Source organism: Ochotona curzoniae, unplaced genomic scaffold (genome assembly GCF_017591425.1).
Source record: "Ochotona curzoniae isolate NIBS_2020 unplaced genomic scaffold, NIBS_Ocur_1.0 contig_291, whole genome shotgun sequence".
NCBI lineage: Eukaryota > Metazoa > Chordata > Mammalia > Lagomorpha > Ochotonidae > Ochotona > Ochotona curzoniae.
This window is the reverse complement of record NW_024465649.1, coordinates 668,740-696,590: the sequence shown is the minus strand read 5'-3', so window position 1 is coordinate 696,590 and position 27,851 is coordinate 668,740. Positions and strand designations below refer to the sequence as shown.

Sequence of the window (27,851 nt, the reverse complement as noted above, 5' to 3'; positions counted from 1 at the left end):
CAGTGGAGAATGGCTTAAGTCCTTGGGCCCCTGCACCCACATGGGAGACCTGGAAGAAGCTCCTGACTCCTGGCTTTGGATTATCTCAGCTCCGGCCATGGTGGCCATTTTGAGAGTGAAACAGAGGATGAAAGATCTCTCTTTCTCTCTGTCCTTCTCTCTTTAGTTGTGCCTTATAAGTAAAAATATAAGATTCATATTCTGAGAAGCTAAAAATACAAGTTATAACCTGATTTAATGCAGAAGCTGCTTTCTTAAACTCAGAAAGTGATGGCATCTTGTACTTCTGGGAGTAAGAATGAAAATGGGAGATGCTGTCCAAAGTCTGTTTCTAAAGTATTTAGATTCTCAAATTCCTTCCAAGTACGCAGATGGCATCTCTCTGGCATGAATAGAGGCTTGATGTCAGAGGTCACTAGACAAGGAGCTCCAACCTCTGCTGTGATTGGTGAGTTTCCATTCTAAACAAGAGTGATGAAGGGATGTGTACACATAGCTCCCTTCAAACCCGCATCCACCTCAAAGCGGAATAGAAAATCATTTCTGATAAATCTGATCAGGCCAAAGGAAAATATCTAAAAATGTTGAAACAGGAGTTCTCCAAAAACCTAGTCGGATCATCCTTCGATGAAACTCAAACTTAGCAAATGCCCTGCAACTCAAATACGCACATATGACCAATCACACACATGCACAATCTTTAAGTTACTTCCTTGCTCCTATATGTCAACAAAAATATAACAATATGGGAAAATGCATTTAGCCTAGCAATTGGAACAACACTTACAATATTCCCATCTCACTCAGAAGTACTTGACTTCAATTGTTGGCTCCAACTCCTCATTCCAATGAGTACAGATGCTGGGTGGCGGCAATGATACCGCAAATAATTATATTCCTGCCACCCACATGTAGCTGGGTTGAATCATTTGGGAAGTGAACCAGTAAGATGAAAGCATAACAAATAATAATAATAGTAAATCTTTTTAAAATAACAAAATAAAATACAAAATGTAAATTTAGAGAAATATAAATGTATGGAACATAAGGACTTTTAAGAATAATACTGAAGAGTAAGGAGTCTGAATCACTGGGAATATAACTCAAGAAGCCTTCTCAAAAGTTTGCAGAATGTGTGAACTCTGGGAATCCAGTAGAATTAATAGAAGTAGACCCTCCAAAAGCATTTTGTTGTGAGAATTCTGAAAAAAGGAAGCAAAGAGAAAGTTCTAATCAAGAGAGGAAATGGGTGTTATATGATAATTCTAAAATAGAAATAGCTTTAGGCTTCTCAACAATGATCTGGAATACAGAAACCATGGGGTAGCTTCAAAATTCTGAATAAAAATCCTTCTTAACTTATAATATTCTATACTCAGTAAAACAATTAGTCAAGTGTGAGGGTAAAACAATTAGTCAAGTGTGAGGGTAAAATGTAGGTATTCTCAGCCAGGCTCGCAAAATCTCCTCCCTTGTCCCTTAGCCCAGGGAATTCTTGGTGCTATGCTTTACCAACACAAGTAATTACATCCATGTAGAAGAATCCCTGGTGCTGAGACACAGGAGATCCTATGCAGGAAATGGGAGACAGAATTTCTGGGTCACTGAGGATGGCCAATCCCAGAATGACAGCTGTATATCAAGTGTGGAGGCAAATGTCTTGTTGGAAAGCCAAAAAATTTCAAGAGAAAGATCCTCAAGCAGTTGAAACTGTACTACTGATGGTTCTGAATGGCTTTTTTTTCTAAATGGTTTATGTATTTGAAATGCAGAGTTATGGAGAAGGAGAGACAGAGAAATCCTCTGTCTCCTGATACTCTCCAACTGATGGCAACAGCCTGAGCTGAGTCAGGCTGAGTCCAGCTGAAGCCAGGAGCCAGGAGCTCCATTCAGTTCTCCCACGTGGATGGCAGGAACCCAAGTACTTGAGCCATTTTGTGCTGCCCCCAGGGTACATTAACAGGAAGCTGAATCAGAAGCAGAGGCAAGACTGAATCCCAGGCACTCTGATATGTGATGTAGGTATCACAAACAGCGGTAACAACGCCTCCAGCCCCCAGATTCTAAATACATTCAACAGTGATCAATGAATATTTTGCTGAAGTGTTGGAATTGTGTTAATAATAAAAACAAAACACATAGGGATAAAAGATAGTTACATACATCAAGATTAAAAAAGGTTGTTATACTACTCAGCCATAAAAAAAGAATGATATCCTGTGTTTTGCAACAAAATGGGTGCAACTGGAAACCATTATGGTTGTCCCAAAAGACAAATATCATATATTTTCCTTACTTGTAGTAACTATTACTAATAGATTTTTTTTTAAAAAGCAAAATGTGTGAGGGAAAAGGGGGCAATGAAACAAAACAAAAAGCCATCTTAGATGACCTCAGCAGAAACAGCCTTGGTTGTTTCAAGCATTTGGGAAGAGAATTATTTGGTGGAAGATCTCTATCTATCTATCTATCTATCTATCTATCTATCTATCTATCCCTTCCTCTCTCTCCATCTCTCTTCCCTTTGGCCTTTGAAACCTAAGCCACAGCTACAAAAATTAATATTTACTCAATTCAGTTTTCCCTTTGTGTATGTGTGTGCATATACATATAGAATATATATAGAATATATATTTATATATTTATATAATATATATATATATGTTCATAATAGAAGCAAGAACAAATGACTCCATAAATCAGTAGTAACATCTTTTGGAAAAGAATAACTGCAGCTTCAGAAAAACAAAATAATTCAAGTTTAAAAGATTTTATATATATATATACATATATATATAAACTTACAGAGCCAGGATTACCTTATTAAATTTTAGATATAAGCCAAAAGTTCTTGAAATTTTAAAAGATTACTAAGCAATCAAAAACTGAAAGACTACAGTTATATTTTGCTGTAGTGAGCCAGATCAAGATAAGTCAGTATATTTAAAGCATATCAGTGTGTCAGTATGTAGTCATCAAAGCTCCTCAGTGTGTCTGCCATCCAGTCAGGGCTACATTTTCTACAATAATTATATCAGTTTTTCACAAATAAGATCTTGAGATTTATGTACAGGTTGCTGTCACTTGACTTTTCTCTGTTCTTTGAAGTGATGCTTTAAAGAGATTATATTTTTGTGAAGCGTTACTTGTAATTTTTATGCTTTTCTTTTCAAGATTTAAGAAATTGCTAATAAAACCATGGGTAAAGGCAAAACAAGTAATTATAGTTAGCTGAGTGTAGAAGACACGTACATACTTTGAGTTTGGGTTAAATTTATGTCAGTGATTTATAGTCATTCTGTAAAATGTCAAGTCTAAAAATATATCTTAAGATAAAAATGAAATATTTTGTGAGTCAAAAAAAGCAAGTTTCTACCTGACTCAATCATGTGTAGTATGTGTATACAGTATTCCAGGATATATAGACATTCATGTACATATGTGTGTATGCAAATAAAAATATCATTTTAAGAAAAAAGATGTTATTATATTATTAACACTATGTAAGTTAGATATATAATTATACCCATTTTACAGATGACACTACAATTCTAAGAAGTTAATTGGTTCACAGTGATATTACTATGCCCATGCCTACAATGCGTGTCAAAGAAAAACAGATATTCTATTGATGACAGCTTCTTCATTGTAGACAATATGTGGAGTATCAATCTTGCACTTGTTTTTCTTTCTCCCAAGAGAACTATCTATGTGTGGGGAGTCTCAGTAACAGGGTAGAAAAGTTTGACTAAGAAACAGTATTTCCTCCTCTTTCAAATATGAGAATTTCTTAGCTTTGAATCTTTATTTTATTTTATTTTTAAAGATTTGTCTTTATTGGAAAGGCAGATTTTCAGAGAAAAAGATCTTCTTTCTGCTGGTTCACAACTCAAGTGACCACAACAGCCAGAGCTGAGCTGATCTGAAGCCTGAAGCCAACAACTTCTTACAGGTCTCCCACGTGGGTGCAGGGTCCCAAGCCTTTGAAACATCCTCCATAGCTTTCCCTGGCCACAAGCAGGACCTGAATGGGAAGTGGAACAGCAGAACACGAACCTGTGCTCATATGGGATCCCAGTGCACAAGGCAAGGACTTAGCCACTGAGCCATTGAACTTTATTTTAACCATAAAATGGTTTTATTTAAAAATACATACCAGGGGCCAGTGTTGTGGCACAGCATGTTAAACTAGTGCTTGTGATTCTGGCATTCCATTTCTGATTGTTTCCACCTAATTCATCTGGGGAAAAGCAGAAACTGGCCTAAGAGTTGGATCCCTGCAACTCTTCAGGAAACTAGAATGGGGGTCCTAGCTCCCGACCTCAGCAGAAACAGCCTTGGTTGTTTCAAGCATTTGGGAAGAGAATTATTTGGTGGAAGATCTCTATCTATCTATCTATCTATCTATCTATCTATCTATCTATCTATCTATCCCTTCCTCTCTCTCCATCTCTCTTCACCTTCCTCCCTCCCTTTCACTCTGCCTTTCAAATAAATAAATAAATCTTCAGATAAAATACACATCTTACATTAGAAGGAACCATGTCTATCTTGTATTTTTACAACTAGCATTGTCATCACTTCCTGTTGATAATTCTTTCAGAGTTCTAGCACTGAAGGTCCTATACCAGGGAGCATGTGAGAATGTATTAGTGAAAAGTTTGTGCTCAAATCAGTCATTCCTGAGCTGGAACCCACATTGTGTTACTTCATCATCTTTTAAATTTGGACAACCTTTCTAAGTCCTAATTTCCAGTTTAACCTTTCTAAGTCCTAGTTTCCTCTTTGTTAAAATTAAGACAGCAATGGTATCAGCTTCATGGGGTGCTATAATTTCTAGTTGAGAAGAACTACACATTAAACATTTAGCACAGGGTGTGGTATTTAGGGTTTGGTCTATGTTCACTGTTATTATTGTTATTAGGAGAAAAAAATTCAGGCTTCAGACTCATCCACTGGGGGCTTAACAGAAGTATTGCCATCTAATTGGCAAATGGTAAAGTGTGGTTTTTGCTCTTTGTTTTTCAAGTTGTTCCAGAACAGCCTCAAGGCTTGTCTTGCATGCAGAAAGGAGAACATGGGACTGTGGTCTGCACCTGGGACAGAGGACGAGAAACCCATCTATATACTAAGTACACTTTAGAGTGAGTGAGAATCTATTTGTACTTACAGTTGTAGGTCTCTTTGATGACATTTATAAACATCTAACAACGAAGTTTTACCAGAGAGAAGCACTCTACTGCTTAAAAATAATTCTGGTGTTCATCAATTAAAACTGGTTTGTTCATGAAAAATATAAGACTTAACATTTTGAGTCTGTTCTGAGTTCTTTTCAGGACATCCAAGTTCTGAGTGTTCTTCCCTTCTTTAGTAGGGTTAGCCTACTTTGCAGTTAGTTGCAGAAACATGGGACAGCATTTATAGATTCTTCCTTACAGTTTTTATTAGCTTGGAAGTTAGCTTAGAGTGTCTTTTTAAAGCACTGTCGATCGATATGAGAGTCAAAAATAAATAAATAAAAGATCTGGGAAATTCTGTTTCTTGGGAAATAATGCCATTATCCCATCCAAGATCCAACTGATTCACACTGTCTGAGTAAGAGGAACCCAGGAAGCCTGAGTGATCACAGCTTTTCTGGGAGCTGACACTTATGTCCAGGGACTGCCAAAGTGGCCATAGATCCTTTCAATAGTGATTAAAACATTCCCCAAAGAACCAAGATGACAGCCAGGATTTTAGGATTTCCAGTAGTAGAAGCATCATTACTTATATATACAAACAATAATTTAAAAATCTCAATTTTACTCCCCAAAAAGGAGGGCTGGGAAATATGGTTCTATTTGTAACAATAACTTATAAGTATTCCCATGGCATAGTCCATTGAAACAAAACTGATCTTTAAAAACTGTCTAGAATCTTAAGTATCTGAACGTTTTGTTCTTTGATACCAAAAGGAGAAAGTAATGCATAAAGTACCTTGTTTAACGCAATTATCTTTTGTTTATAGGTTAAATGGACCAAAAATTTTGAATTGGAAAAAGCAATGCAATGATCAATATTGTGATCATTTGGACTTTGGATTCAACCTAACCCCTGAATTACATGGATCCAGTTTCATAGTTAAGGTTACTGCCATCAACATGCTTGGAAATTCTTCACTTGCATCTATGTTCACATTCTTGGACATAGGTAGAAGTTATTTTACTTTTTATGGATGTTGCTTATTGGCACATGAAAACTATTTTCTAGATGACTCAAATCCGAATTGTTTCAAGGACAGAGGTGGATGCAAATAGCCAACAGGCATAGGAAAGAGATAGAAGTTGCTGGGTTTTGAGTTGAAGAGTTCATACCAGCAGACCGGTGTTCAAAATGAAAACTTCAGTATCAATCTCAATTAGAGAAATAACAATGTCTGGATTCAAATCCCATGAATGTATCACTGCCAATCATACCATCTGTCTGAGAGGGTCCCGTGAGGTCAATCAAGAGGATTGGCATAGGCCCTTCTTGAAGGAAGTGTTCTTTCATCCTCTTGGCTACTGCCACTCTTCTGAAGTAGGCTACAGAAGACCTGCCGGGCTAGAGCTACTAGCTGCAAACTCTAAGCACAACTTCACCAAGTACTAAAACATCTTGTGAGGATACTTTGCTCCACCCTTCTGACTAGCCTGGGAGCTAGACTGAGCTAATTCTACCACATTTTGAAGCAAATATAATTGGTCCTGTTGAATCAATCTCAGGCATCCCAAGATCCAACCATCCAGTGTGACTAGGATTGTGACCTGCCTGAAGTTCAGACTCACAGTATGAGTCTCCCGTCTGTCACTCACTGCTTCTCTTTGCATACCCACTTCAGTGTGTTTGATCTTAGGCCTATACTACACATTTTCTTTTTTATGATGAAAAAATATGAAACTTCACAAATTTGCATATCAACCTTGCTCAGGGGCCATGCTAATCTTTTCTGAATTGTTCCAGTTTAGGTATTTGTGCTGCTGAAGAGAGCACTAGACTACACACTTTGCTTTAACGACTCTCCCCATCCTAGCTCCATCTCTCCACAGACCTGCTCATTTCTAAACCACCTTCTTATTCTTTTCTTCTCTGCATTTGTTCCTCTGTCCATTTGTTTTTAATTTTCCTATCAGTATTTCTTCTCCTCCATAAACAATCACCGTGAGCCACTTCTGGCTTCTCAGTCATCACAACTTTGTCTTCACCTTAAGTTTCAAATCATTAGATTGAGTGTATTTGATGTCTCATTAATGTTAGCAGTAGTAATTTAGAAAAATAAGATTAGGTCAATGGGAGTTATTTTAATGATTTAGAAGCAAAATCAACATTTTTCTCTTTCTAAGAGCCAGAAATCTCTCTCTTACTTTACCAAATTTAATGGTTGTAGGTATTGGAAATTAATTTGGTCAATTATTTATAGCTTGCATTAGCACATCAGGCAGTTGTAGAAGCTGGATCACACTGTTTTGTTTGTCCTGATTACTAGTGAGGCCTCTTCCTCCGTGGGACGTTGGAATCATATTTCTAAATGCTTCTGTGAGCAGATGTATTCTTCAGTGGAGAGATGAAGAATGGGTGCTACTTAATCGGCTCAGATATCGGCTCAGCAGCAGCAGGTCCTGGAAAATGGTAATGGCCTTGAGAGTGCAACACATTCAAGGGTTCTTGGTATTGCTATGCAGACCTCAGGCTTATCATCCCAGAAAATATGGGGTTTGAGAATATTTAGCTCAGGGGCCGGCATTGCTGTCACATAGAGAGTCTATCATCTAACTACATCACCGCATCCCATATGAACACTGGTCTGTGTCCCAGCTACTCCCCTTCTGCAACTCCCTACTTATGGTCTGAGAAAGCAGTGAAGGATGGCCCAAGTTCTTGAGGATCTGCACCCATGTGGAAGACCAGGCTTTGGATTGGCCTATCTTGGGCTGTTGCAGTAGTTGGGGGAGGGAGTAAATCAGTTGATGGACGATTTCTGATTCTCCTTCTCTCTATAATTCTCCCTTTCAAATAAGAATATGTAATATTTTTAAAAAATGAATAATTAGCTCAAAATTATACTTGAAATCTGTTAGAAAACCATGTACACCTCTAATTATTAGGAGGTATACTGACCTCTAATTGCAAAATTTTTATACCAGAAGTTATTATTTTTTTTAAGATATACATACTTATGTGGAAGGCAGAATGAGAGAGAAGGAAAAACAACCAATTTATCAACTGGTTTTAAAACCCCTTCTCCCTCTCCAGCACAGATAGGTTCTTAGTCCATGGAAATGCTATTTTTATTTTTGTTTTTGTTTTTAATGAGAGGTTGTCATTTCAGATTAAGATTATGTATATTCAGTAACCAAGTCATTTATATTTTTGGCATTGGATAGTGGATCTGAAAATAAAGAGTCAATGGCTCTATTTTTTTCTTTTTATCTTAAAATTAACATTAATAAGCACTTCTTAAATTTTCGTCTGATACAAGGTCAACGTTACAAATGCTAGAGGAAGACATGATTTGCTGGATCTGAAGCCATTTACAGACTATGAATTTCAGGTTTCTTCTAAGTTGCATCCTAATCAGGGAAGCTGGAGTGATTGGAGTGAACCACTGAGAACACAAACACCAGAAGAAGGTATGTGTCCAAAAGGCACGGGGTAGAAATTAAAATATTCAAAGAGGAGAGACGAAGATGTTATCATTTCCTTGCACATTAGTACCAAATCAAACAGCATGAATGCATGAATTAGCAACTTAAATTTGACATTAACTTAGGGACTAAAGCTGGCCAGGGCCTTCTGTTTGCCCCCTGTCAAACCAAGCATAAGCTGCTTACAAGTTTAAATAATGCTCAGACATGATCCTTGTGCCTGTCTCTTTACTATTATAATAATTCTCTCCTTCCACTAAACTGTCCATAGCTGTCTTGCCTTCCTTTTGTAGTGAATTTTTGATACATTTTATTTGTTATATTGCATACAAATTAATAGGACTATAAAAACATGTCAAAATCTTGAAAGAAAGTATACTCCAGTAACAGTGTTTCCACATAAAAGTTGGCATCCAACAGTCCTCTCTTCAAATATTACCGTATTGTATTTCTCTCCAAGCAGGTATTATGCTGTTGTATTTCTTCAGGTCCTTCTGATGGGCACCATCATACCAACCTTAGCTATGAAGACAATATCAAGTATATTTTTCAGTCTAATAACTTTTTTATGCTTAATATTGGGAAGACATTTGTTGATACATAAGGAAATAACATATTGAACGAAATGTTTACATAAACTTTATGCCAATACTAATAAATCTTTAGAGACACAAGAAATAACCATCTGAATATTAGTTTTTAAAAGCACAATTGGTGATATAATGTAAAACTTTTCTAAATTTGGCTTGGAGGAAAAATTACTGGCATAACTGTTGCTTATTATTGGAGCTTTGGTAAGGTTTATGTGAAAAGGCTTAAATACTTGTGGAGGTGTGTGTATGATTAAATTCATGCTGTGAGCTATTGTTTTGGTAACTGATGGCATTTAGTGATGGTTTAACAATGACTCTCAAGGACTTAAAGGTATACAATGTGGAGAATGATTCTGTATTCTGTTTGTCTTTATATATAGATTACATATATTTATTTTTAAAATATCAAGATGAATTTATCCAACAAATAATTATTTATTACCTCTCATGTTATGATAAAATTTAAATTAAATGTGAGTCACCTTTCTGCCTGTCACTTTTACAATACAGGAATTTATTCTTATTATCCTCCTATTATACCTAATGCAAGCATTGCATTTTTTAAAGATTTATTTTATTTTCATTACAAAGTCAGATATACAGAGAGGAGGAGAGACAGAGAGGAAGATCTTCAGTCCGATGATTCACTCCCCAAGTGAGCGCAACGGCCAGTGCTGTGCCACTCTGAAGCCGGGAACCAGAAACCTCTTCCAGGTCTCCCACACAGGTACAGGGTCCCAAAGCTCTGGGCTGTCCTCAACTGCTTTCCCATGCCACAAGCAGGGAGCTGGATGGGAAGTGGAGCTGCTGGGACTAGAACCAGCGCCCATATGGGATCTCAGTGCGTTCAAGGCGAGGACTTTAGCTGCTAGGCCACTGTGCCGGGCCCAAGTATTGCATTTTTTTAAAGATTTATTTATTTATATTGGAAAGTCAGAAATACAGAGATGAAGAGAGAGAGAGAGAGGAAGATCTTCCGTCCACCAATTCACTCCCCAAGCAGCCACAATGGCCAGAGTGGAGCCGATCTGAAGCCAGGAGCCAGGAGCTTCTTCCTAGTCCCTCACATGGGTACAGGGTCATCTTCGACTGCTTTCCCAGGCCACAAGCAGGGAGCTGGATGGGAAGCAAGGTTGCCGGTATTAGAACCAGCACCCATATGGGATCCCAGCACGTGCAAGGCAAGGACTTTTGCCGCTAGGCTAACGCACCAGCCTGCAAGTATTGTATTCTTTAAAAATATTTATCTATTTAATTTGAAAGGCAGAGTTACAAAGAGAGCAAGAGAAGGGTAAATACAGAGGGTGGGAAAAATGAAGGAGAGAAAGAAATCTTTCCATCTGGTGATTGATTCCCCAAATGGCTGCAATGGCCAGATCTGAGCCAGTCTAAAGCTAAGACACAGGAGTTTCCTCCAGATTTACCACATAGGTGCTGGGTCCCATGTACTTGGGCCATCCTCTGCTATTTTCTAGACATATTAGCTGGGAGCTGGATCGGAAGTGGAACAGCCAAGATTTGAACCAGCACCTATATAGGATGAGGTCTTTGCAGACAATGGCTTTGCCAAGTGGTGTAAGTGTTGTATTTTTGTAAATAATACTTCACGGATTAGATTTTGTTCATATGTAGTCGAATAAAATATTTGAAAATGGGCCATAAGTTATATCAAAGTCCAGGTTAATAAATAGGCTGAGAAATACTTAAGTTATATCACAATAAACTAAACTATAGAGAACCTGGTCTGTGAATTCTTATCATCTTAATTCACTTTGGTAATGACTTATTTCACCATGTGTTTACCTGCTGAATCAAATTAAATCAAGACAGGACTGTAGCTTTCTTATACCTATAAAACAAACTACCATTGTTATAAAGAGTACAGCAACTAGTTATGAACTAGTTATGAACTGGTGAATGGCTATAATTTGAACCGGGGAAGATGGCATGCTTGGATTAATTGTGGACATTCATAAAGAGACCCGTATCCTCTAACACGCCACATTTATCAGGCTCTGCTAACTTCTGCTCAGTGTCTGCAGCTTCCCTGGCTGTGTTTGATCTTTCTGTGGGCTGTTACATGGTCCCTTTTCCTCTAAGCTGCATGGTTTTCACCCCTTACCGCTGTTTCTGTCATCAGTTTCTTTATGAAGCACCAACTGATGTCAGTCTGAAAGGTGTGAATTTTTTTTAACACTTCTTCCTTTTAGTAAGCCTTTTTTTTTTTTTTTTTTTAGATATTGTCTAAAACTGAATGATTTGTGACTGAGCTCTTTCTTGGCAGCCTTTGTTTCTCAAAACTGAGAGGAATGTAGCTTCTGCTGGCAGGGTGGGCACCTTGTGTGCATCATTTCAGCCCTCTTTAGAGCATTCTTTACTCCTTGCAGCCTTTCATATGGCTTTAGAGGCACTCCTGTCATGCAGCTTCAGGAGGAACATTTTTTAAAAGACCACTTGGTAAAGGGAAGGAGGGAAAACATCACACTGCTTGACTGAAGACAATCCCAGGAGCTGGCACCTTGGTGTAGTAGGCTAATGCCTCCGTCCTCACTGCTGGTACCCCGTATGGGTGCTGGTTCGAGTCCCAGATACTCCACTTTCCCATCCAGCTTTCTACATACGACCAGGGAAAGCAGCAGAAGATGGCTTAGGTCCTTGAATCCCTGCCCATGTGGGAAATCTAGAAGAAGCTCCTGCTTCCTGCCTTTGTATCACCTCAGCTCCAGCCACTGTGGCCATTTGGGAAGATCGTTGTCTCTTCTTCTTTCTATAAATCTGCCTTTCAAATAACAAGACAGTCCCCAGATTAGTGCCATCAGAGAAAAGCCCCAGTACAGGAACCTGGCAACCCTATATTTCTTCTAGTATGAAACTGTTCTTGAATTTAGACTGCAAGGTAGAGGAAACATCCAGGTGCTAGGGAAAGCGATGACCTCTTCGTAGAACACGCAGGCAGATGCTCCAAGAAAAGGACAGATAAAGTGTTTCCTTAGAACTATCTGATCAGTATGTGTCATCTATTCATCTGCCAATTTTTACAGTCTTGTTAATATGCTTTTGTCTTGTTAAACTTTATTTTTACAAATAATCAGCACAGGAAGTGTTGTGTGTTCACCCGTGACCTAGAAAGGTGAAGGAGGCACCCTCTCCCATCATGGTGATGATACACATGAGGGATGAGAGATGCCCAGAGGGAAAGGAAGTGCATCGTAGCCAGCTTCAGCCATGAGCGACAAAGAAATTCATCTAATTTCAAATATTGCCTCTACAATTGGGTAGATGTGAATAATTAAATATTAAAGGCTACTTTACTATCTTAGATAGGAAGCATTTCATAATATCTAGCTTGAGACTTGGAAAACAGTTACTCTAAAAACCCAAGGAGTAAGTATTTTCAACTTTTCAGACTGTACAATCTCTAACACAGCTACTAATAGTAACTGCTGTTGTGTCCAGTTAACCATACAGCACATAACCAGCTAACATTAACTGTGTTCCAATGACCCTTTATTATAGATAGCTGAAAATGAATTTTATAGACTTTTCACACCTTAAAATATTTATTTTGTTCTTTTAACTACTTAAAATTATAAAAAAATAATGCTGGTGCTGATTATTTCAGCTCATGCTGTGTTCATCTGCTCAACTTTGTGCCATGCCCCCATTAAAATGTATAATATATGCTGATAAAAATGTTAATGAAATAAATTGAAAACCATAATAGGTAACAGATTATACAAAAATAGGGAGCAAGCTGGATTTGGCCCGTGGACCATAGTTTGTGTCCCCTAAAATAACAAAACTCAAAAGCGTGATACTTAATGCACTTTTGCCTCAGATTTCATGAAACGAGAATGAATGATCCTTTGCTTTCTAAAGAGATTTTATCAGGAAACATTTTCATTAAGAGGAAAATGTTGGGTTTGAGATCCAATGTCAGTCCATCCCCCTTTATTTTTTTCCTCTCCTCTAAACTCAACAATTAATCTGAAATAAGTAAATGCCTGGGCACTGTTATTTGGCAAGATGGTGATGACTCCAACAGGAAAAAGTGTTTTTTTGTAACTCCCTCTAGTGAAAAGAGATGCAGAAGGACATTTTGGGATGGTCTGTGAGACGTGTGTTTGTGTGTGTAAGAAGCTGTGTCCCAGCAGAACATAATGCTAAGCAGTCAGACCTGAGATTCAAGTGCTGATTAGAAGTAACAGTGTATTTTCAAGCAGAAGATAAGCTTCTAGCAAAGGAGGAGAAATTAATAACATGAGAAATTGGGAATAATAGTGGAAAAGAAATCTTTCTGAAACAAGAAGTGATGAATTGCAGAACCCTAATGAAGATGATGCACTGTGATGGAAGTAGCGATTTGATGTCTATTGTGATACCAGTAGGGACACTACTACCGAATTGATAAGAAAGTCTGAAAATTTTCAGAGCAGATTCTCATCTCTGCAAACATCTTCTAAATTTTTTGTTTAATACGTAGTAATTGTATGCATTAGCCATTTGTAGGTCGCAGTGTGATATGTCATTATCCCACGGGTACTGGTCAAATCAGAGTAACTAACATTGCAATTTCCTTATAATTTGAGAGGGCAAGATAAAGGGATTCCTGTCTGATTGCTTTCTTTGGCTCAGTGAAGTCTGAGGCAAAGCTATTAGTTGAGATAAATAGATCCTGGAAGCAATCAGGTAGAGGAACTCTGGTACCAGCCACTGGAAACAACACACAAGTGGCTCATCAGTCACTAAGAATAATGACAGGAAAGAGGTGGAAAAACAATGTGTACCAGATGTAGAAGTCAGAGAGGAGGCGAGACTGGGGAGGTCTGTGTAGAACCTCCCAAAGAGGCACAGCCTCCTCTGTAGGCACAGGCCCCTCTAACACCCTGTTCTTTCATGTAGCTCTTCAAAAGATCTATTTGAATGCAGTTATTTGAAACCTGCTCTCCAAAAAATCCTCATGGAGCAAAAGTGTTTCTTTATCTACATCTTGTCCTGCTCTAAGCATGATTTGGGCCATGATCTGTTTCATTTAATGTATCACCGGAAACCTCCCAAGTTAGGCCTTTCCCAGTTTCTCCAGTGTCGCTGTTGTGATCGCCTTGCTTGTCTGCACTGCATGCTGAAATCTCTGGAGAGCTACTGCCTTCTACACTGAGACTCCATTGTCAGACTCCCCTAACTTGCCTGAGCTTTAATCTCAGAAGCAACACATGAATTCGGTGTTCTTTGCTTACAACATAAGGAGGATACTTCAAAAGTTTGTGGAAAAATATTGAGGGATAAACTTATTTTAATGAAACAATTTTAAAATTCAATTTTAAAATTCATACACATTCATGATATAGATTTTTTTCCATGAGCTTTTTAAAGATCACTTGTATGCATCAAAAGGAACTGTCAAGGCCCTTTAGGTCAGTTAGGTCAACCTGCTTAATTTAGAATCTGGTCCCTTTTTTTCCATATTGGTAGCCTCTTTTGTCAACTCTACAATTTTTTCCCTTTAGTTTCATCTTAGGACAACTGATTTTCATTTTCATGTTTGTATTTTTGGTCATTTGCATCCATTTATTTTGAAATAAGTTGAATATATAAGCCTTTAACTTACTATTTCTTACTTGCCTATGATAGTTTTAACCAATTGTTGTTCAATGACACTGAGGTTAGGACTTTAAGTGATTTTGCGACAATCACATATCAAAGATTATATTGCTTAAAGCAGCAGTAATCTGACACCCGGTCATGAAATTTTCACTTGAAACTCATACAGATTCAACTAATGATTTCTCCCCCAGAGAGGCATATACTGCAGGTGGGCCATTAAAATTTCACTTTCCCTTGCAACTTGTCCTGTGAAGAGAGGATGGTTCTAAAATTTGATTCTGCGGTTGGTAATAATCTCTGAAGTTGCAGATCTTTAATGAGGCAAATGATGTTCTTTTTAAATCCCTTACTAATATGTAATTAACTGCAGACATTTACATCTATGAAATAAATCATCTGGCTTGGAATCTACCCAGAGTACGCTCAAATTTCCAAATTCTGATTGTGTAGTCAGTGTCTGTGCGTTATCTAGTCCATGGAGCATTTAAATCTTTGCCCAATATGGTGAATTATAATGGGGAGAGCAGTGTCTTTGAAAGCAAAACCTGAGCTCAGTTTTCAGCTTGCCCACTTACTAGCCCTAGGTCTTTTGTCGGGCATCTAATCTCTCCCAGCCTCCCTGTTCTCGGTTATGAAGCAGTTGTTCTCAGATACTCCCAATGTAATTATTTGGAAGTTAAATGAGATTATATTATAAAGTATGCAAACATTACCTGACCCTTGGTAGTGGGTGAGTTAACATCAGATACCATTGCTTTCTGTTCTGTTCAGTTCCCTTTTTACATCTGAGTTACCACACAGAAGCTCTGAGCTTGATTCTTAGGTTAGTCTTCATTCATTCTAGAGAACTGAGAGCATGTTCAAATGTTTCCATTAACATTACTTATCCTTTATTTCTCATAGCAAGGGTAAATATTACCACCAATGGGAAGAGAAGAAAGCAGAAGACTTAAGAAAGAAAAGAGAAGATGTTGGGCCCAGCGTGGTAGCTTAGCAGCTAAAGTCCTCACCTTGCATGCGCTGGGATCCCATATGGGTGCTGGTTCTAATACTGGCACCCTTGCTTCCCATCCAGCTCCTTGCTTGTGGCCTGGGAAAGCAGTCGAGGACAGCCCAAAGCCTTGGGACCCTGTACCCATGTGGAAGACCAGGAAGAAGCTCCTGGCTTCCAATTGGCTCAGCTCTGCCCATTGTGGCTGCTTAGGGAGTGAATTGGTGGACGGAAGATCTTCTTCTGTCTCTCTCTTCATCTCTGTATTTCTGCCTTTCCAATAAAAATAAATAATAAATCTTTTTAAAAAATAAAGAAAAAAGAAGTTTTGGGGCATAGTGAATAAAACTGCCAGCTTCAATGCTGGCATTCTTTATAGGCACCTGTTTGTGTCCTGGCTGCTCTAATTCCAGTCCAGCTCCTTTTCCTTAGGGAAAGCAGCAAGCTATATAGGAGACACAAAGGAAGCTCCTGGTTCTTGATTTCAGCCTGGCCATTACAGCCATTTGGGTAATTAACCACAGGATGAAAGATCTATTTCTCCCTCTCTGTGACTCTGAGTTTTAAAAGCAATAAATAATAAATCTTAAAAGAAGGAGGAGGTGTGTAAGAAGGAGGAAGCATGGGAAGAGAAGGAAGAAGAAAATGAAGAAGCAGCAGTAGTAGTAGTTTGGAAAATATATGAGAAGAGAGTGAGCTCCAGGAGGAGGAGGTGACAAAGGAAGACAATAGCGCAAGAAAGAGGCACATGTGGGGAATGGGAGCATTGGAGAAAAATGGCAAACTTCCTCAGAGCCAGGCAACTTTTGCTGCAGAAACTAGACCAGAGGCTATGGGATAAAACAGACTTAGGTCCCAAGCCTGGCTTCTCTGAATATTAGTTCTGAGATATTCAATAAGATCCTGAACCTTTTCAGATCAAACAAAATAACAGCTTATGTTTACGGGTGCTGTGTCGCTTGTCAGTGCTGTTTATTTAAATTCCCTTGAAGATTCCATGTCATGTTTAGAATTAATATTTTCATTTGATAAATGAGGAAACTGGCTAAAGAATGCAACTAATGTTTGTTCAAGATCACAGAACCAGAAGGCCAACATTTAGCCTAGCAGTTAAGACATTATTTGGAACATTCTGTATCCAACTGCTTGGGTTCAAGGTCTGGTTCAACCCGCAATTCCAACTTCCTGATTATGTACATCCTAGGAGACAGCAGATTTGGCTTAAGTCATTGGGCCCCTGCCACTCATGGAGACCTGGATTGAGTTTCTGGCTCCCGCCCTCTACCTGTTCTTACCTTGACTTTTGAGGATAACTGTGGATTTAGTGTCTCTTTTTATTAAAGATTTATTTTTAATTTATTTGAAAAGCAGAGTTACAGAGAAAGAGGCTGATTTTCTATCTGATGGTTAACTCCCCAAATGGCTGCAATGCATTCAGCTGGGGCAGGCTGAAGGCATGAGGCTGGAACTGTTCCCAGGTCTCTCATGTGGGTGGCAGGGATTCATGCACTTGGGTCGTCTTTGGATGTTTTCCCAGACACATTAGCAATGAAACAGCTTGGAAGTGAAAGCAGCAGAGACTTCAACTTGCATTCACATAATATGCTGGCCTCATAAACAGCACCTTTACCCCTGCACTGCAATGCCAACCGTTTGTCTGTGTTTTTGAAGATTTGGAAAGGTGAAGTTATCAAATTCCCATACATTTTGTCCATGCCCCCTTATTTATGTGTCTCTATGGCAACTCATGTCATGATAACCAATAGGCCGATCTGCTATCCAAATGTATTATATAGCCAGCTCGAGGGCACAGCTAGACATGGCTATTGGTGGATCTGACTGCTTGTGGATAGATGTGGACATCTGTATATGACTGTGTGTGGATTTGTGTATATTTGTCTGTCTGCATGTCTGACTGTCACCACAGACAGAGGTGGGTATCTCCTGTGACCCAACCAATGTTAAGGATTAGTTACTGTTCCTTGTGCATTTCTTGCCATTACTGTAAGTAAAGGAGATATAAGCCCACAAATGTGTCCAAGTTGTTCTCTGACCCATCAGAAATCAAATCTGCTTGTCCTGGACTCTAAACCCCAGCCATATACTTTAGAGTAAATGAAATAATTAAAGAAATAAACTTTAAAAAATGGTCACAGAGCCCAGGCTTTACCTGTAGATGGACCCCTGGAGTTCATGTGTTGGCACTGCACTGAAGCCAAGTCTAGAGTGTAAGGAAGACATGAGACAGAACTGTGAATGGCACACACAGGCTCTGCTCCCCACGGTGGGGCAAGTGTGCCCTTCCTTTCCCTCTTGCCCTCTCCCTGGGCGTTTGTCTTCTGGTAGCCACATAGTGGGACTTAATTGTCTAGACATTTCCCATCTGGTTAAATGGAAGCTTCTATCCTATAAGAAACCTCTACTCAGTGTTGCCTGAGGCCACTCCCAGTTTCACCATCAAGGAAGTTAAGCTGGTATAGATAAGTCTGGGCTATAGATAGAAACAAATCTGTAACTTCATAACAGAGGAGACAAAACTACTTCACACACACACAGGAGCTGACTGTTGAGTCTCTTCTAAAATATGCTAGGTTGACTTTCTCAAGCTAAATAAAACCGTATTTGACCACTGACTTGCTGATTGCTGGTTATTCCCTCTTTTGGTTCAGTGTTTTGTTTATTTTTTTTCTAGCATCAAAGAGCATTGCCTATTGCCTAATTGGCCATCTTCTGATTGGTCATTTGTTAATTCATCATTGACACATTATTGGTAGTCTGTTAAATCTAAATACAGTGCTATGTACAGGGAACATTCAGGTAAATGAGATATATGTTCTTCAAATAAGTTATCTAATGACTTGAAAGCAAATGTTTACACTCTCACATTAGTTCAGAAACAAAGTTAAATGCAAGACTTGTCCTTTGTATTAATTTTCTGTTTTTACAAGATGAGAAACCATTTTTATTGTCTTCACTTTTCTGTTTAGAATTTTTCCTGAATTACAGCAAAAAAGCATGCACATTTATTTTGTTATTAATACATGCTTTAAAATTAGAAAATGAACATTCTCCTTATAATGTTTAAATTTAACAGTAAGCTTCTACAGTAAGCTTTGTTTTTCCTAAATTGAGGCTGAAAATATGTATGTGTTCATTGTTAAACAGAAGAAAAAGGGAAGTACTTGGACACAAAGAAAGTTGAGATTATCCTAAAACCTTACCCTCCAAGAGTTGTTTGTTGAATGACAGTTCACTTTTAAAGGCTACTGCAATATACATCTATGTGAAAATATGGTTTTATTTTTTTTCCTCTTCAAAACAGAACCTACTGGAACATTAGATGTCTGGTACATGAAAGAGCACGTGGACGACAACAAAGAACATGTTTTTCTTTTCTGGAAGGTAGGTTTTCAGTGTCAACCTTAAACTCAGGGTGTTTGACCTAAGCGCTAAGCAGGTTACTCCATGTCAGAGTGCCTCTTTTACTGCTTTGGGCCCATTCTTGATTTCAGCTTCTATTAATGTGCACCTGCAAATCATCAGGTGACAGTTCAAGTGCTTGGGTCCCTGCTGCTCACGTGAAAGACCTGGACTGTGTTCTCAGCTCCCAGTTTGAGCCTGACCCAGCCTCTGTCACTGTGAGCATTTGAGAGTGAGCCAGTGGATGAACACTTTAAAATTAATTTTTTAAATCTTGGAAAAAATCATCCAATGGAGTTATGCATTTGGATGATGAATTTCAACATCCTCAGTGACTTGGATATGATGCTTCAGCAACTTTCTTGGAGCTCATTTTCTCAGACAAGGTGCATGATGCAGTCTCACTAACCTTTACCAGAGACGGATGGCAGTTCTGGCTGAGTTCTTTCCTCTATACCATCACCTCCTTTCTCCATGCATTTTGTATCCAATGCTGATCCCTTCCCACCTTGGCACTTTCTACTCTCTGACCCCCAACTCTCAGTTCTCCTGTGATTCTTTTTAAGATTTATTTTATTTATCTGAAAGGTAGAATTTCAGAGAAAAACAGAGATCTTTCCTCTACTTGTTCATTCTCCAAATGGCTGTTTGACAGGCTGGACCAGTCTGAAGCCAAAAGCTTCTTTCAGGTCTCCCACATGGGTTCAGGAGCCCAAGTACTTGAAAAATCTTCTGTTGCCCTTCTCAGGTCCATTAGCAGGGGCAGTTGGCAATAAGAGATGCCAGCATCACAGATGGTACCCCTACCCACCAAGCCACAACACTGTCCCTCTTGTTTGTTAAATCTCCCTCTTTACTTCTTCCTTTCCCTAAGCCAGTATGCCCAGCAGTGACCCTGATGCCTTATCTTCTTACTTCTCAGTGGGAAAACAAAGGTGAGGAAATTGTAAGTGTGGGTATTTGAGAATACATTTTCTATAGTTCCTAAAAAGTAGAGAATAGGAAAAAAGCTACCTCACAGGAGGAATGGCAATAACAGTGGGAAAAAAAAAAAAACATAAATAGGAATGAAAAGGAGCCCTGGTCAGCAGTAAATTGAACAGCCTTCCAGAAGCCAATGAGACTTAACATTACTATATAATGTACAAGTTCCACCAAGTGCTGGAAGTTGGCATCGCCATTTCTTGCAATCTGCACAGAAGCCGCTTGAGGGAGGCACTGGTTTCCCCAGCTAGCAGATATGCAAACCAGTTGCCAGAGAGGAAGTTCATATTCAAAGCCACCCAGCTACTAAGTGAAAATATGGAATTAAACAAAGAAGGTTTTATTATTTGAAAGTCAGAGAGAGGGCACTCCTTCCACTTTTTACTTTCCAAGTGGCTGCCAGCAGCTTTGGCTGGACCAGGCTGAGACAAGGAGCCTGGAACTCCATCAGAATCACCCATGTGCGTGGCAGGGGCCTTAACGCTTGAGGCATATTCTATTACACTCCCAAGCAAATTAACAGGAAGCTGGATTTGAAGTGGAACAAGCATGAGTGAAACCAGTAGTCAGATTTGGGATGCCAGCATTGTAAGTAGGGACTTAAGCTTCTGCACCACAATGCTGCCCCACCCCAACCATCCAGAACTTTTTTTGCTACATCATGACTCATATTTGTGAAAGAAAATACTAATTTAATTGAGCTACTAACTGACATGCTTCTTTGAAGGGATTTCCAGGGTTGTGTCTTCTTCTTTATTTCTCAAAACTCAAGCACCTTCCACTAAACTGTTCTGGTTAGGTGTAACTAAACAGTCTTGGAATTATGAATCCAGTGAGTAAGAAAATAGAATAGTCAAAGCAATGACTACAACGTCCTCTGGTTATTCTAATATGATGAATTTTGTTAACTGCGGTTGTCTTTAATTTTGAGAAACAAGCCATTTCCTTCTCTGTCTCTCACTGTCTCTCTTAATAGCAAGACCATTCTCCATTCTCAAAGCAGGCCATTCAGAACAATACTAACCTAAGAATATTAAAAAAAAAAAAAAAAAAGCCTAGTTCTCAGCTATTGGTTTTCATTTAAAAAAATAAATTTGGTTAAAACCAAAATCCTTACCGTAAAGTTTTCTCCCCATAAAACATCCTTAGTGGTGATCTGACAGATGTGATAGTTCTACGTCACCCCATCTTCTCACGGGTTTCCCTCAACAGAATGAGTGTAACAATGCTGCGGTCTGTAGCACTGACAAAAACCATTGTGTGGGCTAGCAATGACAGGACACACATGTAAGAATCTGGGGATCAGCAGATGAAATTAAACGGAACCATGCCATTAGTTTTGATCTTCATGGTGAAAGCAACATGCCCAGCACATGCTGGTAAGGTTGGCTTTTTTGTTTTGTTTTGTTTTGTTTTAAGCCAAAGCAATGCTTAGCAAATGTATACACATGCAGATTCTTCTCTGCTACTCTTTTGGTCTTATCTCTATCCTATGTTTAAGCTCTGGAATGAAGTTTTGGAATTTGAAGGACCTTCAATATCCTTCTGGTCTATGCTCTCTTCCTGTGAACATTACTCCTGCTCCTGCCAGGATACACAGGTGTCTCTGCTGGAGCCAGACTCCAATAGCTTGTGCCATGGGTGGATCCCTGTTGTGGTGAGAAGCCAGAACTTTGGACCCAAGCAGGATGCTATGGAATAGAGCTGGTTTGTATAAGAAATTTAAAAAGGTAGAAGTTTCTAACCAGTTGCTGGCTATCAGAGGGCAACTTCCAAGCCAGCCTAAGGGGCCCCAAGGCAAGTGCATGCAGCCCCAGTTTTTTCAGGACCATGTCCTTTTCTGTCAAATCCTGAACTTCCTCATGCCACTCACCTGGGCATAGGGTCACAAATACTGACCAGAGTCCCTTAGAAAAGCAGTCCTGCACTGGACCATGGAATCACAGATGTCTGGAGTCTAGAGAATTAGCTAGCCTGTAGTTCCCAGCCCCCTTCATTTGACAGACGTGAAACTGAGGTTAAAAGAGGTCATTTGCAATGAAGGGCTCTCAGGGGAGATGGCTGCTGCTGGAGACCTTCTTAGATGGAAGTACTTGTCCTTTCTGAGTGAACCCCTCAGAAAGCTCCATTTCCTCCTCAGCTGGGGACCCCTTCTGGCACCCCCACACAGGCTGCCTGGCTTGATTGGACAGTGAGAGAGTACAAGGATTCATCTAAATGTCACAGCAGAATGAAAGTGCTTTGTGGTGCAGCACAAGGCATAGCTCATGGGTGGGGGGGAAGGAAGCAAAGACTCACGTGTGGTGGGTTTTTTACTGTGAGCAACAGTGGGAAACCAAGTGTAAAGGACACCGCATGAATGAAGAGAGGGGAATTTCAGTTTGTGGCACCAAAGGAAGCCCCAGGTAAACCCCAGCAGAGCTTGCTACTCTTGTATCTGTGCAGTGGCCTTTAGGTTTTATAGGATGTTTACATCTGAAGAAAGCCAACAAGGCTGAATAGGTGCAACCTCTGTAGAAGGCATTTGGGGAATGAAGGGAGTGAGTAGATGCAGAGGGCATAAAAGGGTAATTCAAAAATTCATGGAAAATGGAGGTAAAGGATAAGTTTATTTAATACAAAAAATTTGGAATTACGTATGTTTATTTTACATCTTTTTCATGAGCTATTTGAAGACCTCACATGTGTGTATGTTGTGTGTCTGAATATGTGTTAATGCACGTGAGTTTATGTGTAAGCAATGTATTAATATGGGTGTGTAGATACTGAGCATGCATGCAGGAGTGATGAGTCAGAAGGATTATGTACGTGTGTGTGCCTGTAGAAGTGTATGAATTATACATGTATATGTGCATTGAGTGTGTGGAAGGTGCGTGGGTATGAGCATACACGGGAAGACCGTGGGTGTGAGTGTGGGGGTGGTTTGTGAGTGTAAAGTGAGTATATATGTATTTCTGTGAATGTGTTTGAGATGAAGGGGAAGGTGATCTTTATTATCGTATTTTCCAAGTAATTATGTATTTTCCCATGCCTTGGTTTATCCTGAAAGCTCCATTTGCTCAATTTTGTACTTTAAAACAATTGTCATTTCAACATATAATCATCAGGCCCAGCACAGTAGCTTAGTGGCTAAAGTCCTCACCTTGCACACGCAGGGATCCCATATGGGCGCAGATTCTAATTCCAGCGGCCCCGCTTCCCATCCAGCTCCCTGCTTGTGGCCTGGGAAAGCAGTCGAGGATGGCCAAAAGACTAGGAACCCTACACCGGCATGGGAGACCCAGAAGGAGCTTGTTTTTTTTCTCTCAGATCTCCGGTGTGCCACTGTGTCTACTAAGTCCCAGTACAGTTCAGTGGTGGGAGTTTGCTGTCCAGATGGCACAACATCTTGCTTAGAGTGGCCTTGGTTGAGGGCTACTGGCTTCCCATGGTAAGTGGCTTCCTCCTGTGTTGGACAGCACAGCTCTGGACCTTTGACAAGCAGTACAAAGAGTTAAGAAAGCTCTTGGTTCCTAAAGGGGGGAAAGGTTTGGAATTTTATTATTCATTTTTTGAGCAAAGTCATTCATTTTCACAAACTGATGTCTTGGAACCACAGACAGTGAAAAGCAAGTGGACAGCCTATGCTGCTACTGCGATTGTGGGAGCCTGACCTTCCTGCTACCATCTACTTCTATTATGGCCCCAGTCAATAAAGCTTTCTTCTGAGCCACTTAAAAAAAAAAGTGGGCAACCCAGTCTTAGAGAGAAGACCTGCAGCTCGGACAGCTTATCCAGCACCCTGCTTTATCTCTCTCTCCCCTCTGTTTCTCTGTAACAGAACAAATATTCCAGCCTCTATCACACTGTGCTGAAGGGGGTGGACTCTTTAGGCACTTCACATGAAAGAGGCTTCATAAAAAGTTATTTGTTACCTGATTTTTGTTGCCATAGGCTGAAGATTTATTGTAAATCCCTAGGAAGTACTGGCTCCCAGGTACCCAGAGCCTTTTATACTTATAGGTGCTATTTAGGCCCAGCATTAATATCTAAACACAAAAGCAACAGATGGTAGAGTTTTGTTACAATATACATCCTTCTCCTTCCTGATCCTGGCCCCATCACAGACTGGCACAGCATCTTCAAAGAATTGTGGTTGGAAAGCAAAATGCAGCCAGTGACAAAAATAAAGGAGTGGGTAGCAGAGCATGAATAGAAGAAAGAAGTCAGAGAAGGGAAAGGAGCTAAAGTTGTGCTCTCTGAAGTTTTTCTGTTTTTCTAAGCTGCAAACACACTAAACATTATTTACGCCAGGGAAAGTACCTTGAGGTCTCACTGTCAGTTGAATCATTTCAGTATAGCAGACCCACTAGGAGGTGCTAGCCATGGTCCAGCTATTCAAAGTTGATCCTGTGAATGGAGTTCTGTTCTCTGGGTAGAGCCCGAATACAACTCAAGACCCAAGAAGTCCCTGTTCTCCAGGTTGCTGTAGGAGTGATAGGGAGAAAGCCAAGCACAGCGACTTTTGTATCACTTCAGAGTAACTGAAAGTCGGAAACTCACCAAGAGGCTTAAAACAGGTCATGTGCAAAACATGCTTCCAAACTCTGCCTCCCAGAATGCTTGTGAGGCCCATGCAATTATCTTTCTTTTTCAGATAAGGAATTTGAGGCAAAGTAACTTGTCCCAGCTCACATAGCTGGTATATGGTAGAGAAAGAACACAAAGGATCTATCCTGATGGGAGAACTGAAATCAGGAGCATTCCACAGCAAAACCCCAAGAGAGTGATGGAGAGGGCTCCAGTTCTTCCAGGTTCTAAGGAGATTACTGACGTTCTCCTAGGAGGCAGATTGAGCCCCACCGTACTCCTCTTCAATAGCTGCACCAAGGCAAGTTCAGAAGAAAGCATTACTTTATAATGAACACAGTATGGTTTTTAAGTCTTTGGAAGAAATCATCTAGTCACAAAGTTAGAGTTTTACTTGTTTAAAAAAAATGTGAATTGTGTTCTAAAATGTGTCCAATTTTTTCCTACTATCCATTACATTCACTGAGTTATTTTTGGCAATAACAGCCTTTTCAGGGAGCAAAACTCTCACAATAGGTTTATTGAAGGAGCTGTTCACCCCTCCTTTCTTAGGTAAATGTAAATGAGAAAGGTATTCCATCTTAACTGTAAGAACCTTCCCACTGGAGCAGGCATTTAACCTAGTGGGGAAGAGGCTTGCCTCCCACATTGGAGCCCGAGTTCAGTTCCCTGCACCAGCCCTGCCGTGTGCTTCCTGCCGGTGCAGACTCTGGGAAGCAGCAGCAGTAGCTGCACTCACTGCATCTAAGTTGTGAACCAACAGATAGCTTCTCTCTGTACCTCTCAAAGAAAAAAAAAATTTAATAAAGATTTGCTACACAACAGAAAGAAAACTGAAGAAGGAAATCAATAAGACATTGTTTTAGCCTACTCTTACTGACAGAAGAAGGTGACAATAACAATAGGAACACCGGCCTGAGGTCCAGTCTAGCACTACTAGAGAAGGTACAAGAACTTGCAGAGACAAAGATGTGCAAACCTTGGTTAGGTAGATCCTCGTTCATATCCACCAGAGGGCACTCTAAAATCTCATTACTTTTCTCCAAGCTTCAACTCCATCAAAAGCGGGGAGGGAAAAATAACAAAAGTGGGGAGGGTGAAGGAGTCGTTCGTATGTGTTGTATTGCTTTAATAGAAATAGCCATTAAAGGGTTATCCTGTTTCTATGACAATGGAAAGCACAGTGTTACAGATCAACTTACTGAAGTACCTTTTGCAGACAAGTTTTTTCTGTTGTTTGAAATAATGTAGGTATGAAACTCTGGATCAAAAGAAGAGAAAGTATTAACCTATTATTTACTCTGTCTTTTCCAAATATTGGATATCTACAAACAAGTTTGTGGCAAATATAGGATCAAAGGCAATTAAAGATGGAATGTCCTGAAAAAGATGGGGGTGAGAAGCAAAATGTGTCTAAACATGCAGAATCCCTGACTCATGGCAGAGCCCTATAAATGTCAGTCTCTGTGCTCAGCCTTTCAGTATAAACAGAGTTATCTGAGGAGGCTCAGCTGGATCCCTGGATTTGCAGGGCATTTTTTGTTTGTTGTTTATTTGGTTTGTTGTTGTTTGTTTTTTTGGAGGTGGGGATGGGGAGTTGCGGTTCACAGCTTGCTTCCTATGACTCAAAACCTACTGATTTTGAGGAAAAAGATAATTCTGGATCCTCACCTTCCCAAACTGCCGATTTCATGCCTTCTGCTGATGTTCAGCATCAGAATGTACTGCAGCTAAAGAAGGTGTTTTGCAAGTTGTGACCACTAGCGTGACTGGAGATTCCGGTTCTGAAAGACGGCTGTGTGGGTCCACCAGTTCATCATCACGTTGCTGGTGTACCGAGCAGTGCGTCATACTAAAGGGTACAGTGACTGAGATGTTGAGAGTTCAGTATTCTGCCCCCTGCCTTTTCCACCTATCCCTGTGTCCCTGGATTCAGGTTTCTCCATTTGTAAAATGAAATGTTGAATCAATTGGGAACACTATCATCCATTCCATCTGCTGGTTTCATGATGATATTCCGTTCCACCAGAGACAGACATAATCCAAAAGTGGTTGACTCTGCACAGTATTTGCACATTTTATTTCACTCTTTTAAATCAAATGATGCTGTTTTTAATTCCTTTAAGAGACCAAGTGCCATCTGTGTAAATGCCCTTTTTCCTGTTGGCTCACTGAACTTTTTGTTCCATGGACCCAGTTGGACCAATTAAATCTGTTTTTTAATTTGGTTAAGGCTAATTATACAAGAGAAGCTAACTTTTACCCTGATATTTGAACTTGACATTTGTCATGAATATAACCACAGGATGCCACATTTGCTTGTCTAAGTGCTTCTACCCCGTCCTTACCTATTCACCGATCTTTTTAACTAAAACATAGGATTTGGAGAATAAAATGCAAGGGTCTGCGGTGAGAACCTTCACTACTCCCCGGGAAATTCCATAGTATTTCAGATCCACACCTCTGTTTACTAGATCACTCTGATTAATTTGATTTTCAACACCATATTACCATGAAAGTTCGTTAGATCCAAGATGGCATGTTCTCCCCTAGTTTCGACCTTTTATTATAAGACTGGGCAAGATTTCCAGAGCTTCTATGAAAGACAGTGAGAGAAAGTAAAGATGATTTGTAAAGTGTTATTTTCCTGTGATGGGTGTTTCCTCGGTTGTTATTGTGAAACTAATGCCTCTTAGGTCCCTAACAAGAACAGAGGGTTTCATGAATACAGTTAAACTCTCGTGGGAGGTCTTAGAGTGCAGGGTGCTAGTGAAAGGGGTGAGGATAGTCCTACCTCTGGGACTAGAGGGAAGGATGGAGTGAGCAAGAGCTGAGGATGTGGCCTTTAGCGGATTTTACTGTAGCCTGTTTTTCTCCTCTGACAAAGGAAAGGATATGCTTGCTAATAACAGTTTAAAGCACTATGCTTTAAAAAGTGCTTGCTTATTTTAATGCACAATCAGCTGTGACAGATATTTAAAATGGCAGCTTTAGAAAAGATTGAGCATTCACCCAAAAGCATCTCCC

At 39.7% G+C, this 27,851-nt stretch overlaps 1 protein-coding gene and 1 non-coding gene across 2 annotated transcripts in view; one reads left to right on the top strand and one right to left on the bottom strand.

Moving 5' to 3' along the window:
• IL12RB2 (interleukin 12 receptor subunit beta 2) overlaps nt 1–27,851 on the top strand; it is an 84,394-nt gene that overhangs the window by 19,824 nt on the left and 36,719 nt on the right. Inside the window, exons 4-8 of the mRNA XM_040978395.1 lie at nt 5,030–5,144; nt 6,008–6,189; nt 7,505–7,647; nt 8,498–8,648; nt 19,174–19,253. Coding sequence (XP_040834329.1) covers nt 5,030–5,144; nt 6,008–6,189; nt 7,505–7,647; nt 8,498–8,648; nt 19,174–19,253 — 671 coding nt within the window. The remainder of the gene's footprint in view (nt 1–5,029; nt 5,145–6,007; nt 6,190–7,504; nt 7,648–8,497; nt 8,649–19,173; nt 19,254–27,851) is intronic.
• On the bottom strand, nt 6,905–7,011 carry LOC121155392. The gene has a single exon (XR_005883654.1). It is a non-coding gene; the product is annotated as a U6 spliceosomal RNA (small nuclear RNA).